This window comes from Typopeltis vanoorti, chromosome 2 (assembly GCF_054136105.1).
Source record: "Typopeltis vanoorti isolate ZY-2024b chromosome 2, IOZ_Tvanoo_1.0, whole genome shotgun sequence".
NCBI classification, from domain to species: Eukaryota; Metazoa; Arthropoda; class Arachnida; order Uropygi; family Thelyphonidae; genus Typopeltis; species Typopeltis vanoorti.
Window position 1 is genome coordinate 68,760,206 of NC_143550.1, and position 19,674 is coordinate 68,779,879.

At 38.0% G+C, this 19,674-nt stretch overlaps 1 protein-coding gene across 1 annotated transcript in view; it reads right to left on the minus strand.

The window, feature by feature from the left end:
• The window catches only part of LOC150109140 (cGMP-inhibited 3',5'-cyclic phosphodiesterase 3A-like), a 218,130-nt gene that overhangs the window by 125,860 nt on the left and 72,596 nt on the right, over positions 1-19,674 (minus strand). The window contains exon 8 of the mRNA XM_090401631.1: positions 8,578-8,759. Coding sequence (XP_090257757.1) covers positions 8,578-8,759 — 182 coding nt within the window. The remainder of the gene's footprint in view (positions 1-8,577; positions 8,760-19,674) is intronic.

Sequence of the window (19,674 nt, forward strand, 5' to 3'; positions counted from 1 at the left end):
GAAAGAAGAGGAGAGAATGGAAACAATAGGAGCGAGGGAATGGTAAGAGGTATAATGTATGGCGACTCAATGATCCGTGGTGTTCAAGATAGGATGCGTGAGGAGTGTTTGCCAGGAGGAACAATAGAAAGGGTGGCTATGGCAATTAAGAGAAGTGAAAGGGTGGATGAGATGATTGTGATGGTAGGAACGAATGACTTGAGTGGTAATGTAAGTCGGGCAGCGAGAGATATGAGATTTTTGCTTGAGACTGTACGGAAGAAGACAGAGAGAGGAAAAATAGTGTGCGTGTTGCCTAGGTATGATAATGATGAGCTGAGCAGAAGAGCGGTGATATTGAATGGCATAATAGCGAGAATGTGTGACAAGAGAGGACTGGTATATGTGGATGCTTGGAGTGCGTTTGAGGAAAGAGAGGAGTTGTATGCGAGAGACCGTTTACATTTGAATGAGGAAGGACGTAGGCATCTGGAGAGATTGCTGTTCTCAACGAGTCAGTGTGTCCCAGGGAGGATGATAGCAGGGGGGTGGCCTCTTGTGGGAATGGATACTTGGGAGAAGGGAGACAATGTCAGGTAAGACTGAGCCCAGTGGAGTCTAGAAGGGATAATGCTGGGTATAGAAACAATGGCATTTATATGCTGTATACTAATGCCAGGAGTATCCGGAATAAGGGAGAGGAATTGGTGGCACAGATAGCATCAGCCTGGCCAAAAATTATTGCGATCACTGAGACGTGGTTGACAGAAGGGGATATAAAAACAGAAATAGAAGTCGCTGGGTATAGCATTTTTCGCCAGGATAGGAGGGGAAAGCGTGGTGGTGGGGTGCTGCTTATGATAAGTGATGACCTATGTCCTCTAAGAGTGGAGAATTTGGAAGGAAGTGAGACAAATGATTTTGAGAGCGTATGGTGTGAGGTAGAGGTAGGCAAGACAGGATATTTAGTGGGGTGTTGCTACAGACCCAGGAGCACAGAGGATGGGGACCAGGAGATGTTTAGACAGCTAAGTTTGGCAAGTGCAAGAAGAATGATTGTTATGGGAGATTTTAACTTCAGTAGTATAAATTGGAGAGAGGAAGATGCATGTAACAATAGGGGAATGGAATTTCTAGAATTCTTGAGGGACAAATGTCTTAGGCAACATGTAACAGAGGGAACAAGAGGTTCAAAAATTTTGGATTTGGTTATAGCATCAGAAGAGTTGATAATAACTGAGTTGACGTCTCTCCCACCAGTTGGAGAGAGTGACCATATGGTGTTGACTTGGAAAATGAATAGACATGCAGGAGTATCAAAGAGACGGGAACTTATGTGGAATTATAAGGCAGGTGATTATAATAGTCTTAGACGTCAACTTCGGGAAGTTTCATGGAGGGAGGAATTGGAAGGCCGGGATATCACCAGTGCGTGGGAAATTGTGAAAGAATATTTGTTATCAGCAATGATAAGTTGTATACCACGAGTGAAGAAGAGGGCGCAATTTGGAGTAAAGTGGATGACAAACAATATTAAACAGGAATTGCATGCGAAAAAGAGGCTATGGAAGAGATATAAGGAGACAGGTGAAGAGATGCATGAGGAATATAAGACACAGGCCAGAAGAGTGACTCGTGTGGTAAGGAAAGCGAAACTGGAATATGAGAGGAGATTGGCCCTAAGATCCAAAGAAAATCCTAGGGAATTTTTTAGCTATGTGGCCAGTAGGAGGAGAAATGACTGTGGAAGAATGATATTGTGGGATAAAAATGGGAATAGAGTGACTGATGCAGAGGACATAGTGGAATTGTTCAATGAACACTTTATTGGAGTATTTCATCCTAGAGTAGTCAGTTTTAATGCTAGAGGGATAGGACTGGTACAAGGTCTGGAGGTACAGGAGGAGAGTGTGTTTCAGATACTGAGTACTCTGGATGTCAGTAAAGCTGTGGGACTGGATGGTATTTCGCCACGAGTTTTGAGAGAATGTGCTAGGGAATTGACAATACCTTTAACGTGGCTTTTCAATGAAAGTCTGGCTTTGGCAAAGGTGCCCAGGGAATGGAAGGAAGGTAAGATAGTGCCATTGCATAAGGGTGGTAACAGACTGGAAGTGTCTAATTATAGGCCAGTCTGTGTGTCATCAGTAGTTGTTAAGATCTTGGAGAAAGTAGTGAGGGACCGTGTACAGCATTGGGCAGATGAGGGTAATGTTATCTGTGAGAATCAACATGGATTTGTGAAAGGACGCTCTTGTTTTAGCAATATGCTAGCCTTTTATAATAAAGTTACAAGAGCATTAGATGAGGGAAAGGCATATACTGCAATTTTCTTAGACTTGGTGAAGGCATTTGACAGGGTGCCACATGATAAGCTGATATTTAAGTTGCAGCACATGGGTCTGGATGTCAGATTGGTCAACTGGATTCAGGATTGGCTGTCTGATAGGTATCAGAGAGTTGTGTATGGTGGAGCAGTTTCAAGGAGGCAGAGGGTTACAAGTGGGGTCCCACAGGGCTCAGTACTAGGACCTATATTGTTTAACCTTTATATCAATGACATTGCCAGTGGATTGCAAGGGGATATTCAGTTGTTTGGGGATGATGCGAAGCTGGGAAGGATTATTAGTAATAGTGCAGATGTGGTAGCCCTGCAAGAGGATTTAAATAAGCTAGATAGATAGGCAAATGAATGGGGTGTCAGTTTAATGCAGCAAAATGTAAGGTCTTGAGGTTTGGGAAATATCAATGGGATGCTGCATACTCTATGGGAGGAGTTATACTGGAGGAAGTAGGGGAGACAAGAGATCTGGGGTTGATGATTGATAGAAACCTGAAGTTTAGGGGACATATTGCAAAGGTGGTGAAGGTAACACAGAGGATTGCTGCTATTATGAGAAGGACACTGACCTGCAGAGATAAGAGGGTTATCATTCCATTGTATAAGTCTCTGATCAGACCACACTTGGACTATTGTTCTCAGATTTGGTCCCCAGGATTTGAAGGGGATAAATTAACTGTGGAAAGGATACAAAGACGGATGACAAAGATAGTTTCAGGACTGTACAAGGATAGTTATGAGGATCGGCTGAGAGAATGTGGACTGCAGAGTTTGGTGGATAGAAGAAGGAGAGGTGATATGATTGAGACTTTTAAACTGTTGAGAGGTGGTTACAGGGTTGACACTGGGGAGTTCTTTTGCTTGGTTGATCAGCGGGAAGGAGTGATGACAAGAGGCCATCCCTGGAAGTTACGAAAGGAAACTGTGAGCAAGAGGGTAAGGAGTGGTTTCTTTGTGTGGAGGGTGGTTGAGCCGTGGAATGCATTGCCTGATGGAGTGGTGGGAGCAAGAACGGTCAGTGAGTTTAAAGAGTGGTATGATAAACTTTGTGTTTCTCATGGGGGGACCTCCCCTCAATGAGTCTTGACAGACTTTATGTCTTAGAAAGGACCTCCCTCGATGAGTCTTTTGACTCCTTGGAGGCCTGAATAATAATAATAATAATAACCTCTTCGATAAAAAATTCCATAGAATTTTATACAATACAAGGATAAAAGACATTAAACTAGCAGATGCAGACATGTTAGACAAGCTTTGACAATGTCTCTCTCTTCACTAATTTATCCCTCACATAGAAACAATAGAATTATTAACCCCAAAATTTCCACCATAGTGGAATTATTCAAATTTGCAATCATATCAGGCTACTTCACATGGAAAGATAAAATATATAAACAACAGGAAGGAACAGTAATGGGCTCAACCAGTGGTGAGCTATAATGGGGCTCACGCGAGCCCTTTGTTAAATTTTTCTCAAATTTGCAAGCCCCTTGTTCTTCTTGTTTAATAATCTTGTAGAACTAGAAAATACCACCGTGGAATGTATACATGCTACTATAATTGCTACTTTAAATTCATATGGATTTTCTGATAACTATATAAAAAATCATTTCATTGCATTTTGTTCTGATGGAGCTAGTGTAATGTTAGGAAACAAATGAGGTGGTTGCAATCAAACTTCTTCAAAACTTTCCCAACGTTGTGATTTGGCATTGCACTCATCGTTTACACTTAGCATTTAGATGATTCACTTACACTTAGATGATTCGATAAAAAAACATTAAAGAAATAAATCATTTTGAAATATTTATGGATAAATTATATGCTTTTTATCATCAATCACCAAAAAATCAACAAGAATTAAATACCATTGCAAAAGACCTTGGTATCGAAATTTTAAAGATCAGCCTTGTGTTTGGACCACAATGGGCAGCTTGCAGTTTACGAACGGCTCTTGCTTTGCGGAGAAATTACCCAGTATGCAAGCATTTTGCATTGAACGATAAATATAAGGGCTTTTTAAACTGACTTCTCAATTTGGAATTTTTAAAAGATCTAGCATTAATGATTGATATCCTACAGGAATTACCATATCTGTCAGAAGCTACAAAGGCACAATATAAATATTATAAGGCTAAGTGAGGCCCTTTTTTTTTTCTTTTTTTTTTTTTTTGCTCGACAATGCAAGCCCTTTGTTAAAATTTCCATAGCTCACCACTGGACTAAACCTTATCAAATAACTTAGCCATCTTTTTTCTGGAACACCTAGAAGATAGAATTTTCACTCTTGACCCAAAACCAACAATGTGGCTACACTATGTTGAGGACAACTTTGCAGTTTGGAGTCACACACAGAACCTGGACTCTACTAATTTCTACAAAAAAAATCTACATCCTGCATTCTCCTATCAAGTTCACACTAGAAAAGGAATCATCAAAAAGGTATTTCCTTTCTTGATGTACACACCCAATGCAACGAGATGGATTCATTTCCACTTTTGTCTACCAAAAACCAACTTTTTCATGTCATTATATCCATAATACATTAGCTGACCATCCATCTCAAAAATATGGCATCATAAAATCTTTAGTATCCAGAGCACACAAGATTTGTTCTTCTGAAGAATCTCTAATACAAGAATTGAAAATTATCAAAGAAATAACAGCCTTACTAAATGGATATAATCCAATAACAACCCAAAAAATAATTAACCACTCTCCTACAAATCAACCCAGATAAGAAGAAGCTCACAGGACTTCTATGCGATATATTAAAGACATCTCTAAACATGTGGTAAAAATTATGCGAAAAAATCAATTCATTGCTACCTACAAACTCATCAACCAAATTTACAACTTGCTACCTTCTCCAAAAGACAAACTCTCATCAATGATGCTACCTGGCATATATACCAAGTACCATGTTCATGTATCAATTTAATTTATGTTAATTTCAGCCGTAGTTTTTAATCCATGAACACGTGACTGTATATGTAGAAGGCTTCCAATTTAAGCATGCACACTACTGTTTTTTGAATTCATTTCTTATTTACTAAAATAAAGAGCTAAAAGGCTTCACTTCGTCGATGCAAAATTATATAAATTAAGTGGATATTAAATCCAACATTATTCCAAAGCCGAATACAGAAACCATAAAAGTTTCGTGCCGAATATAGTTAACAACTATAAAAGTTTCGGCAAAGTTTGACCAGAGAGAGCTTCAGACGCTTACCAGCAATCATGCTTCCTATCGTTTGGCTGGAGCAGATCATAGTATGATGCTGAGTATATTCCCATAAGCTCTCTGGTCAAACTTCACCGAAGCTTTTATATAGTTTATGTATTCGGCTTTGAAATAATGCTTGGATTTAACATCCACTTAATTTATATAATTTCTTATTGTTGTTTGTTAGTTGTATTTATGTTGTCTCATGATACATAAGATGAAATTTTTACGTAAAAAAAAAGTTATTTACTGTAGCATACACGTTATTCTATAGTCATAGATATCCTACAGGCTTTACTATATAAAAAAACAAAACAAGAATAAGCCAGCCTGGTTGGCCAAGTGGTTAGTGTATCTGCTCTCCAGCTAAAAGGCTGTGGGTTCGAATCCCGCCGGTATTGTGATTGTTTGTGAAAATACTAGAGTGGTGGTAGATGGCATTGGCATAGATCAGGGTTTCCCAAACTGTGTTCCGCAGAAGGTGAATAAGTGTTCTGCAAGAAGTTCTCCTGAAATTTGTCATTTTAGTTTTCTAAGCATTTTTCATGAATAAATATTTTATAGTGGAAATATTCCGAGAGAATAATATTTGTGAATATGTCGAAAAGCTCAGACCCAGAACGCCTAATAACATCTATGTAGCAAATGTTAGTGACCAAGTCGTGCATTTTTAAACGTGGAAGTAGTCATGAATTATTGTTAATTTTCACACATCGAAACCTTTCAACATTTGGGAAAGGGAATACCACTGTTTATGACCGGTCATAAAAATTGCCTGCAAGAGGATTATAACAGTGGGTGGGTATCCTCTGTTCTCAAAACTGAAGGAAACGGCATCCGTGTAGCAAATGTCAGTGACCAAGCGGCATATTTTTAAACATGGAAATATTCATGAATTATCGTTAATTTTCACACATCTAAATCTTTCAACAATCGGGAAAGAGAATACTGCTGTTTATGACCGACCATGAAAATTGCCTGCAATTTTCATGGTCGGTCATAAACATATCCTCTGTTCTCAAAACTGAAAGAAATAACATCTGTGTTGCAAACGTTAGTGACCAATCAGCAAGGAAGTATAAAGAAAATTTTTCCACTAAAATTGAAGATCAAGGTAGTCTGTATCCGGTTCTCAAATCTAGTAATACTGAATACTTTCTTCGCAAGGTCGTATTGTAGGGTGAAAGTTTCAAAACCATAGCGCCATGATTTTTTAAAAGTAATAGGCCTGCAGATTTAAATTTAATATGAAGAAATCTCTTATTGAAGGTGTTTGTGACGCAACAGATAGTGAGTAATCCACCATCAGCCTACTAAGCGATCTCCAGGATGTACAAAAGGAGAGGAAAACTACCAGCACACAGGAGAAAAAGTCTGCATTCACTCGTAAGTACTTATAATATTATTATAAATTTTTGGTGCTCAGAATGGGATATGTCAATGAAAATCAGCACAAATTAATTTAATGATGTTTATGTTTAATTAATTAATAATTAATAATTAATGATCAATTGTTAATTAATAATACATTAATACATTACAAAATAACCAAGGTGTTCCGTGAAAATCTCAGGATTTGTGAAGTGTTCCATCTTAAGAAAAGTTTGGGAAATGCTAGTGTAGATGATGAAAGTAGTTGCGGTTCATTGTAGTTGGTGGATTGAGTGGTAGAGATGGATAGCTGTGGAGTAGGTGCCCTCCCTCGATGAGTCTTTGGACTCCCTGGAGGTGTCATGTAATAATAATAATATAAATGTGTCAATTATAATATACATTGCAACCAAGAAGAAAAACTTTCTGCATTGAACATTCTATCTCTTTTACTCTTTTGTCATTCCCAACATTTCTTTCATATCTCTTGTCACATGATTTATGTTATATATCAAAACCGTGTACCTCCAGGTATTCAATGATTGCACACATACACTTCTATCTTGTACCTCATACATCTTTAAAAGATATAGGACACACCATTTTCTTTACCATACAATATCTTCTTTACTGCTCTGCCTTCACTCAGTTATTCTATATTCACACCTGAGGTCTTTTCATTCTTAATATTCTCCCACTTACCATTAACTTCCTCACATTCTCCCTCATGCCAAGACTAAAAGGAAGGTAACTAGTTTTGTGAGGAGATGAAACTTATAATTTGATGAGATTACCATTGTAATCCAAGGAATTTTTGAACTAAGTGGATGGTATGAGGAGAAATGATTGTGGACAGATGACCCTGCTGGATGACTAATGTAGACGGCGAGCTGTTTAATTATCACTTGGCAAAAACCCATTAGTCCCATTGCTTTACTCACACATCAATAAGGCAGTGGGACTGGATGAAATTTTGTCACATGTTTTAAAGCAATGTGCTGAGGAACTGGCTGTGCTATTGGCCTGGTTGTTTAATAAAGTCTTGTAATGGGAAAAGTTCCTGAGGAATGGAAAGAGGATTTGCTATTGCATAAGGGCAAGAGTAGAATGGTGGTATCAAACTTCACAGCAGAGATAAAAGGGTGGTGATTCCATGCTCTGATCAGACTACATCTGGAAAATTATGCTCAATCTGGTCAATGGGATTTGAAGGGCATGAAGTAACCATGGAGACAGAGATTACAGAGGGAGATAACATAAATGATATCAGAAGTATACAATATTGGTTATGAAGATACACTGAGAGCATGCAGACTGCAGAGTTTATTGGATAGAAGATGAAGGTAATATGACCAAGACATTTATGCTATTGAGAGGTATTTACCAGGGTGTCATCACTGAGCAAATTTTTCATATGGAAGAACAAGAGGAAGCAACAAAGACAAAGTACCATCTCTAGAAGCTGAAAAGGATAATAAGGAAGTTTTTGCATGGAAAATAGTAGAAGCACAAAATGCATTGCTTGTGATGGTGATGAGAGTGCAGATGGTGAATGAATTTAAGAAATGGTATGATAAACTTTACATTGTCTAAGGTGGACCTCCCACTTAAATCTTTAAACTCCATGGAGGTCCACAATAATAATAATAAATAATAATACCTGAGGAGCATTAGTTGATACAAGAAAGGCATTTGTTCTACCAGGATGGTCATAATCATGCATAGAAGCTGCAGTGTAAAGAGCCATTAGTTCCAGGGCTGGAAAGTTAGCCCCTATAACTCCATAAGTATCTTCTAGGGTAAAACCTTTATGAACTGGAGTACCTGAAAGACTGCCACCATCTGAAAGTTATAGAAAAATTAAATTAATCAGTCAAAATTTATTATGACAAAAATCACCTAAACTGAAAATGTTACTTAGAAATTATAAGCAGTAAATTTATATATAAGAATCTCTCAATTATTTGACCTTCAAATGAACAAAACTATCTTCAATTAGCCAATCTTGAATAAATAATGTGACAACTTACTTCTGGTAAAGAAAGGCAGTTGTCACACATATATATTCAGTTACCTACCTACCCTTCAGTTATTTCACTGGTAAATTGCTCTTCTGTTGTGTTGATTATTCAGAGTGTCTCACTCATAGGAGGCCCCCGAGCTATCGTTTATTACAGAAATAATATACAAACAAGATGGTTGCAACTACAGGAGTACCGACATGGATAGAGACATGTTTAAATGCAACATGACTCTGGCATGTCTCACCTATGTGCCACACTGCGGCCACCATAGAAACCGTCACCAACTTCCAACGTCCGTTGAAAGTTGGTGACGGTTTCTATGGTGGCCCAACATCCTGATGAGCTCAGTTTGCAGACAGTCTTGGTGCAGTAAACATGCACACAATTGAGAAGAAAGTGTTCTTGGTCAAATCATATTGGACTATGGGGTGTATTCTAGTTTGTGTGCTCAAATTTCAGAAAACAGTTTAATGTTGCAGTCAGTACTGTCGACAGGGTATAGCATAGAGGCAGCCTGCCTCACGGCAAGGCTTAATAAAGCGCTCGTTCAGCGATATTGTGGTAAGCGCTGTCGCTATGCTAACTATTACTGTTAACTAGCAAGTATGGAAAGAATTTTTTCCAAGCTTAAATTGATTAAAAATTATTTGCAAACAGCAATGACCCAAGAAAGATTGGTTGGTCTAGCAACTATATCGATAGAGGCAGACATAGCTTAATTAAGAAGAGCTTATAAACAGTTCTATTGTTCGATATCCCCCATAGAGCAAATTATTTAATGAATATTATTATGTAACTGTTTTGCATTAATGTTTCTCTTGTAAGAAAAACAAAATAGCAATTGGAGATTTTCTTAGATTTTTGTCTTATAATCCATCAGGGGCAATATTTAATTGTTTGCCTGAGGGCGCGATCTAATCTGGCAACGGCCCTGGTTGCAGTGCTGTCAAAACGTGATACAGAGATGATGATAAAACTAGAGACAACAAGCATATTGGTGAATGTCCATTGGGGGTGGGGGACGTCCTGCAATGACTGAGGAAATAGTGCAGGACGTGTATAACAGGTTGCTTAACTCACCAAGCAAGTCCTTATGGCAACTGTCCCAAGAAATTGGCTTGTCACCTTTGACTTGCCGCAGACCAGCAAAAAAAAAAAAAAAAAAAAAACCAGAGCATTTCATAAGCCATATTCCGGTAATTGGACCACATTTTTTTTTTTTAAGCTAAAAGCTCAATAAAGAAATAAAACCCGTCAAGTTTCGCAAGTCGTTTGGCTTACATCTTCAGAAGTAAAAGGTAACTGAAAGTTAAAACAACAAAAAAGAGAAATTAATAGTTCATACTATACAGTTGTAGCCATCTGTTAATGAACTAATTAATGAACTACTAATTTCTCTTTTTTGTTGTTTTAACTTTCAGTTACCTTTTACCCCTGAAGATGCAAGTCAAACTACTTACGAAACTTGCGGGTTTTATTTCTTTATTGAGCTTTTAGCTTAAAAAAAAATGCGGTCCAATTACCGGAATATGCTTTATGAACTTCTAAACCACAGAAACCTCCACTTACAAAGAGAGCATTTACCTGTATTGAGTGTTCATAGTGCAGGAACTGCAACATCCTAGACATAACATTTTTTTCAAACAAAGCATGATTCCACCTGTCTGGGTACATCAATTTGCAGACTATGCATTTGTGGGCCGAAGTGAATCCACATATGATTCAAGAACATCTGCTGCATAACTCAAGACTGGCATGTGGTGTGTGTCGTCACACAGATGCACCACAGGGTCCATATTCTTTAATAAGAGTTCACACAGACATGTACTGTGAAATTATCGACATATTTGTTGGATGTCATGAATCAGTTGGATGACACTGAGTTGCAATGTGGCTACTTCCAGCAAGATGAGGTGACTTGTCACACATCCAGAAGGTCTATGTCAGTTGTAATCAGCTTCTTCGAAGATTGCATAATCTCCAAAGGAATATGGCCACCAAGGTCTTCAGATCTCAACCTCCCCCCCCCCTCCCAGAATTCTTCTTTTGGGCATGTTGAAGGGAAAGTTCAGTTCCAATAAATCATGCACACTCCAGCAATTGAAAGTGAACATCATTGCTGCAATTGACAATATCAGCCACGCTCAGCTAACTGAGACCGTCGCAAACATGGAGTGCCGAATTACCAGGTGCCTGCAGGAAGGAGGTAGCCACTTCCAGCAATGATTGTGATGTGATATATTGGACATCTCACAATGTATGTACTATCACAATTGCGTTTGCCTATCTTCTATATTATGTTTGTAATAAATGATAACTCGGGCCTCCAACCAGAGAAACACCCTGTACATGAGGGATTATTATATTTCTAAGTAAGGAATTCTAGTAATGTACTGTATTTTTCAGACCATAAAATGCAACTTTTTATGTAGAGAAATAGACTTAGAATTGGGGTGCATCTTATGGTCCAAAGGTAGGTGATACCTGGTATGTCTTGGATTCCCAGATTTTTGATGCAAGCCAAACACGTGTCTCGCTGCATATGTGGGAATCTCTGATTTACATATGAAAACTTTACTGATGTCAATAGTAGTTAGTATGTACCTGGGTGAAAAATTCATCTGATTATTAAGTCTTTTAAAAAATGTGGCATAAGTAACACGATGGATGGTACTGAAGATGACTTAGTTTTTTGAAGAGAGTAATAACAATAGTTCAGACAATAATACAAAAAGTGACAGTAATGAGATGAGTGAAGATGAACTGAATGCTGCTGGTACAAGATATGGTAATAATAAATGAAATTTAAGGTTTGTGAATATTTTTATATAATAATAATATATTTTTTTGAAAAATTGTCTCATAAATTTGGGGTGCATTTTATAGTCCAAAAAATATGGTAGTATTTGAGGAATGCTGAAGTACAAAAAAGTATTATTCAGTAATTCTTCCACTCTGCAACCAAGAGGCAAGTGGTTTCAGATCTCACTGTGACATGGTATTTATGGGAGTGGCAGATGATGTTCATTGCCTGGTTGGTTGTTTAAAGCAGTTAAGACTATCAGTAAAGTGATTTGGCAGTCTATATAAGACTGCCAAAGTCATCTTCGGTCAAAAAATCAATATAAATGTTTCTCAAGGTAAAAATCAAACCCCAGTATTCCAAACAAAGGTAATCTCTGATGCTGCCTACACTATGAGGACATGTTCATCACCTGCAGACCATAGTCCTGCTGTTCACTGTATAAGTTAAAATGGCTTGAGAAAGTATTATGATTATTTTCTAGAGCAGGGGTTCCAGATTATCTAATTCTTAGCCTATTCCCAGTAATAATAATAATTATTATTATTATTCAGGCCTCCATGAAGTCAAGAGATTCATCACGGGAGGTCCTTCCTAGGAAACATGAAGTCTATCATACCACTCCTTGAACTTATTGACTGTTCTTGCTCTCACCACTCTATCAGGCAATGCATTCCATGGTTCTACCACCCTCCATGCAAAGAAACCACTCCTCACCCTCTTGCTCACAGCTTCCTTTAGTACTTTCCAGGGATGGCCCCCTTGTCATCACTCCTTCCCGCTGCTCCACCAAGTGAAAGAACTCCCCAGTGTCCAGCCTATAACTGCCTCTCAACAGTTTAAAAGTCTCGATCATATCACCTCTCCTTCTATCCACCAAACTCTGCAGTCCACATTCCCTAAGCTGATCCTAATAATTAACATTGTACAGTCCTGAAATCATCTTTGTAATCTGCCTCTGTACCCTTTCCACAATTAATTTATCCCCTTCAAATCCTTGGGACCAAATTTGAGAACAATACTCTGAGTCTGGTCTGATCAGGGTCTTATACAATGGAACAACGGAATGATAACTCTTCTATCTCTGCAGGTCAGCATCCTTCTCAGAATTGCAGCAATCCTCTGGGTTACCTTCACCACCTTTGCAATAAGCCCCCCCCCCCTGAATTTCAGTTTCCTATCGATCATCACCCCTAGATCTCTTGTCTCCCTTACTTACTCCAGTACAGATCCTCCAATTGAGTATGCTACCTCCCATAGATGTATCCCAAACTTCAAGACCTTACACTTTCTGCATTAAACCGATACCCCCATTCATTTGCCCACGTTATAGTTTATTCAAATCCTCTTGCAGGGCCACCACATCTGCACAATTACTAATAACCCTTCCCAGCTTCACATTATCTGCAAACAACTGAATATCCCCTTGCAATCCATTGACAATGCCATCGATATAAAGGTTAAACAATACAGGTCTCAGTACTGAGCCCTGTGAAACCCCACTTGTAACCTTCTGCTTCCTTGATATTGCCCCGCCATACACAACTCTCTGATACCTATCAGACAGCCAATCCTGAATCCTCTATTACATGTTGCCTAAGACATTTATCCCTCAAGAATTCTAGAAATTCCATTCCCTTATTACTGCATGCATTTTCCTTTACCCAGCTTATACTGCTGTTGTTAAAATCTCCCATAACAATCATTCTTCTTGCACTTGCCAAGCAGCATGCAACATACACATTCAGCATAGCACCATCACAAATTACATTTATTATTATTATTTTCTAATGCAACTTCATGGAGTCAAAGGCTCATCATGGGGAACATGTACTAACCATTATTCACATCATACATATCATGCTTCTCATTGAACTGTTTCACTGACAAAGAACTCATTACCATTTCTGGAAAATCTATTTCCCCACTGTCCAAGCCAAAAATTTAATGCTCACACATGCTAACTACTTCTTGGATAATTTTCATTGCAGACCCTTTATTCTCTCACTTCTTGTATGTATTGAAAAACATGCACACACACACACACACACAAAGATTTCAACTCATCTGTATTTAACACCAATGACCTTTAATCTGTCCTCATAGGTAACATTCTGTAGAGCTGTCATAATCTTGGTCAATGTCTAGTTTCTTTCAATCCTAAGAAACTCAGTGGACCAGATTTGATTTGTGTGTACTAATCCAAACATGACCTTTTTAACCACCATATCCCTGCTTGTCAAAGTGTTCTTTAACATCCAAGTAACTGGATGAGCTGTTTTGACCAATTCTGCAATATACCCTCTAAACTTCAGCTCACTATCCACAGTTATCCCCAAATCCCTGGCCTCAACAATTCCCTGTGGTCTAGTTCCATTGATGTAGCACTCAGCTTATATCATCTTCTTCCAAAGTGTGTATTGTGTTTGTGGACTGCACATGTTATCTTGCCAGGTTGCATGCTTTATGCAATAAAAACTCAAAATTCCAGCAGGAAAAATCCTGCAATCTATGTATATTTATAAGACTGACCTTAGACTTGGCTGCATTAAACTGGTAGCCATTATTTTTTGTCCATACTGCCAGTTTATTTGAGTCATCCTGCAGTATCTCTACATCATCTTCACTGGCTATTACTTAAATTGGTTTTGCAAACAACCGAATATTTCTCTTTAAATTATTTCCTATATCACTAACATACAAATAAAATAGCAAGAGCCTATTTTATATGTATCCATGTTGCTTCCACCCATGAAAGGTTATTTGCAAACCTATAGTACATTTTGTACTGTGAGTGAGCTAACAATTTTTTTTTTTCTATTTTTATCAATTTTCTATTTTTTTTATAATTTTTTATTTATTTTTACATAGTCCGGAAACCCTGCTCTAGAGACCAAACATAGAACTATTATTTTTATGGCTAATATAGCCTACTTTAATTCACAAACATGGAACTTTTTCAAGCCACTTCAGTTCTTATGGTATGACTTCTATTGGTGAGGGCTTGATTAGACACCTTCAGTGGTGCTTGCCCTAGAAAATGAGCAGTTCTTGCAAAGGCTGTTGTTTGGTTCAGTGTTAGGTTTTTGTGTGTCACTTGATGGAGCTAAGGCTTATGCAGATGTTGTCTGGTGAAACGACATCTGAGTATTCTGAAGTGATTGAGAGCAATGAGTTAGAATGATCCTTCAGATCATTCAAGGTTAGAGTGATCCAAAGGATCACTCAGTGTTTTGGAGACAACTCCCATTACTTACAAACTGACCCTTCTCATAATGCATAGTGATATATATATATATATATATATATATATATATATATGACCAAAAGGAAGTGTGCTTTATGTTATGGCATACTGAGGTAAATGACATTGAGTCAACAGGCACTATATACAAGTAGACTAGCTGTGAAGATACTTCACATACAAACTTTGTTTATGCTTAGTTAAAAGGATTAAAACAAGAATATAACTTCCCCTCGGTTTTCAAAATGTTAGATGGGGCTAGAGGGCCTCACCTACTCCCCATTGGAGAATAAAAGCTGTTAGCAGATTTTTTTTAATTTTAAAATTTCTTGTAAAGTATAATATATCTTTCATATCTTCTCATACACCTTGTTACCTGCCAGATCATTTATACCTGCCTGTTTGCATCCCAGCAGTATCACTAACATCCTTAATCTCTGCTCCAGGGGAAACATTTCATCATACTCTCTTCAAGCACTAGTCATGGAGCATATTCTATTTTGCTATTTTCTTAAACCTCTCTCTTCTTTCACTTCTCTGCCACTTGCCATGCATTTTTCCAAGCATTGTATCTCAGGTTTTGTCCTCTGAAGGCCTACATAAGTGCCTTATTGCTTTCATTGCTGTCTTTTCATTCTCCTAATTTTTTGTTTATTTCATGCTATCACCCATACCTCATTCACCTCACTCACTCCTGCCATTTCACTTTCAACCTTGCCAGCATTTTCACTTGCATTTTCTCCCCTTCTGTCATTTATCCCTTCGCTCATGCTTCTTACTCTTTCCACCTTTCTGAAACACTCTTTCAAAACACCTCCTACATGTGTTAACCAGCCTTGTTCTCCTTCAACAAATCTTGTACCTTTTGCAATGAAATACTTTTGCAATGAAATACTGCTTGCACACGTAAACATACCTCTGCCATAAACAAAATTCCACATGCTAAATTTACTTGCAATTGTTCTACTTCCCACTGATGATATAACAAACACATGTAATGCGAGTAACAGTTTGCTTTGTTTTTCTGGTTTTTCACACTTCGGGTTTCTGATGGCTTTTTCTATATGTACACACTTGATATATACTTCTGATTGCATGCCTCTTGAACATTCTCTACACTATTCCATCACTGTTTATCTTGTTTAACAATCTTTCAAAGTAATTACTTCAGATGTGCAGAATGTAGCTTGTCACAGCTGTAGTCACTCACTTCTGAACTGCCCTCTCCACTTTCTCATACTCAAGAACCCCAAGTGACTAAATCTCAATGAAGTTGCCCAAATGTGGCAATATCAGAGCATAAAGACAGACAATAACTACTTTTAATCCTTACTCTTTCAGTATACGTTTCTCAACATTCATGTGATCCTTTGTGCTGTTCTGCTCAATTTCTAGCAGTGGAGTTCCGTGAACATAATATCATGTGGAACTCTGTTATGCAAACTGCAACAAATGGGAATGATTATGAAACTGATAATATGGATAAAAGGGTGGTTGATGGACAGATACCAAAAAGTAGTATATGGAGGAGCAGAATCCAGGAGAAGCAGGTGACTAGTGATGTGCCACAGGAATTTGCGACTTTAATCACTACTGTTTAATGTGTACATAAAAAATAAAGGAAATAATCTGAAGGGAGATATTCAGTTGTTTGTTGATAATGCAAAATTGGGTGGGATAATAGTTAATCAAGGTGATGGAGAGAGCTTGCAGGATGATTTGAATAGGCTGACAGTACAGAAAAATCATAATGGATGTCAATTTAATGTGGTAAAGTGTAAAACGATGCATTTTGGGATACAAAGATTACAAATTGTGTACCACATTGAGGGTAATGTACTCTAGGAAACTGATGAAGCCAGGATTTTGGGGATAGTAATAGTAGATAGAGAGTTAAAGTTTAGAGATTCCTCTGTATAAAGCTATGATATGAATACATCTGTTTGAGTCTGGACATCTGGGTTTTTTGGGGATGGAGAAGTGGTGCAGAGGATCCAGAGGTGAGTGACCAGGATGGTGAGTAGTCTGTGGAATGCTTCCTATGAGGATAGATTGGGGGGTATGAGAATTGCAAAAGTTGTTTGATAGATAAAAAATGGGGAATATGACAGAAACATTTAAGTTACTTAAAAGATTTCATAGGATTGATGCAGGGGGAAATGTTTCAGCACTTGGCTAGAGGAAGCAGAACAAGAGGCCATCCCTGGAAGTTGGATGAGAGTGTCATTAGCCAAGTCATGAGGACTAGATTTTTCACTTGGAGAGTGGTGAATGAATGGAATGGGTTGCCTGAGTCAGTTGAGCATGCTTTGTCTATTAATGGTTTCAAGGAGAGGTATGATATATATTGTGTTGATAGTTTGGGTCTGGTCTCCTATAATGAGTCTTAGGACTCTACAGAGGTGCTCGTGCAAGAATAATAATAATAATAATAATAATAATTATTATTATTATTATTATTATTTATAATAATAATGATAATAGAGTTATAATAATAGAGTTAATGCATAGAGTGGGTCTCCCGCAATGAGTCAAAAGACTCATTGCAGGCTTTTGACAATACCTATCAAACATCTCCTTAAACCTATTCACTGCTGGGATGCTCACAACCACCTCTGACAACCTGTTCCACTTTCCAAGAAAAGAACCTAATCTGCACATCCTTACTAACTACTAACTGCAACAAATGGGGATGAATATGAAACTGATAATATGGATAAAAGGGTGGCTCATGGACAGATACCAAAAAAGTAGTATATGGAGGAGCAGAATCCAGGAGAAGCAGGTGACTAGTAGAGGGGAAGGGAAAACAGGCAGAGGAAAAACAAGTACGACTCCTTGTTTTCCCTCTACTCCCCATTGTTACGTCGCCGCCTCGTGTCACTTTTACTTTTATTCTTATGTTATATTATCCTGTATGTATTATTTATCTCTCATGCATATCAGTTATTTTATTGCCGACAAATTTATATTTTGTTTAGAACGACTGCGCCAGCCAGCAACTAAATTCTGATACTCTATATAACGCTAAACAAGAAAGGGATCACGTGATGTGCAGTCATGCCTCCCCCCTCTCTTTCTTACGTAAATTGCTTCTCCCTTCGTGGTAATTCAATCTCAGAGACAACAGACTCACAAACTTTGATATAAAGAAATACATTTATTATAAACACTTGCATAGATACACTTTAAGTAATAATTTCAATGCTAGAGAGTCTGAACTCACCCCCCCCCCCCCTTTAGGTTAAGATATCCAAAATTTCTATTCATATGTTTAAATGAAACAATCCTATATCTCTGTTATATTGTTATGTTCAGACTCAATTATTCCATACAGGGTTACTCAGTGCTCATTTTCTAAGCATGATTATCAGGTAGCAAAAGATTTAAGAACATTGCTAGATATTGTGAAGAGGAAAAGTGTCAATGGGAGGATAGTGTGTGTGCTGCCTTGTTTTGACAATTACGAGTTAAGTAGACGAGCGATGATAATGATAATGATTGCAAGAATGTGCAAAAAAAGAGGTCTGGAATTTGTTGATGTCTGGAGTGTGTTTGAAGGAAAAAGACAGTTGTATGCTACAGATGGGCTGCATCTGAACATGGAAGGACATAAGCGATTAAAGAAGTTACTGTTTTCTGAACAAGTTGAAGTAATTGGACAGGGAAACTAATACTGAAAAGGTTGAGTGTAAGAGAGAGAAACTTTAGCAGTGATTGTATATTTACTGATCCTTATTCGCAGAATAAATTGCAGAAGAGAGGGGATAAAATCGACATGGGACTACTGAAATTAGTGACTTATATATCAGTTCTAAAGCCAGTACATGAACTAGAGGGAATCTGCAATTTTTGTATACCAATGCAAGAAGCATTCGAAATAAGAGAGAAAATTTTTGGCATTAGTCAGTGCAGTCTCACCAAAAGTTGTAGGCATTAGTGAAACTTGTCTGTCAGCAGAAAATGTGGTCATTGGAATTGAATGTGATGGGTACAGTATTTTCAGGGAGGATAGAGAAGATAGAAAAGGGGGAGGAGTACTGTTGATGATAGCTGATGTGTTGCAGCCAAAGAAAGTAGTATATCAAGATGATAGACATGTGAATGAGAGTTCATTTGAGGCAGCCTGGTGTGAAATAGTAACCAATGTAACCAAATATACAGTTGGATATTGCTATAGGCTAGGAGGTACAGGGGGAGATAATTCATGCATCAGCAAATTAGTGCAATGAGTGCAGGTTTAGTGATTATTATGGGGGATTTTAATTATGGTGATATCAATTGGAAGGAGGAAATATCACGTAGTAAAAAGGAAATGAGTTCATATATCTTCTACGAGATAATTACTTGAAACAGCACATAACTGAAGGGACACGTGGTGTGAGAGTGTTGGACCTGGTTATTGGTTCAGAGGATATATGTGCATAAGTAAGGTGTTCTCGTTACCTCCAAATGGTGAAAGCGATCATGTGGTATTGACTTGGGAGATTGCAAAATCTGTGGACTTTTCTGTTAAGAAGGGGTATATATGGAACTACAGGTTAGGCAATTATAACAAGCTTCGAAGTGAGCTTGCAGCCATCTCATGGCAGAACATACTGCCGGGGAAAGATGTTAGCAGTGCATGGGATAAAATCAGCGGGTATCTGAGGAAAGCAATATCAGATTGTGTCCCCATGGTCAGGA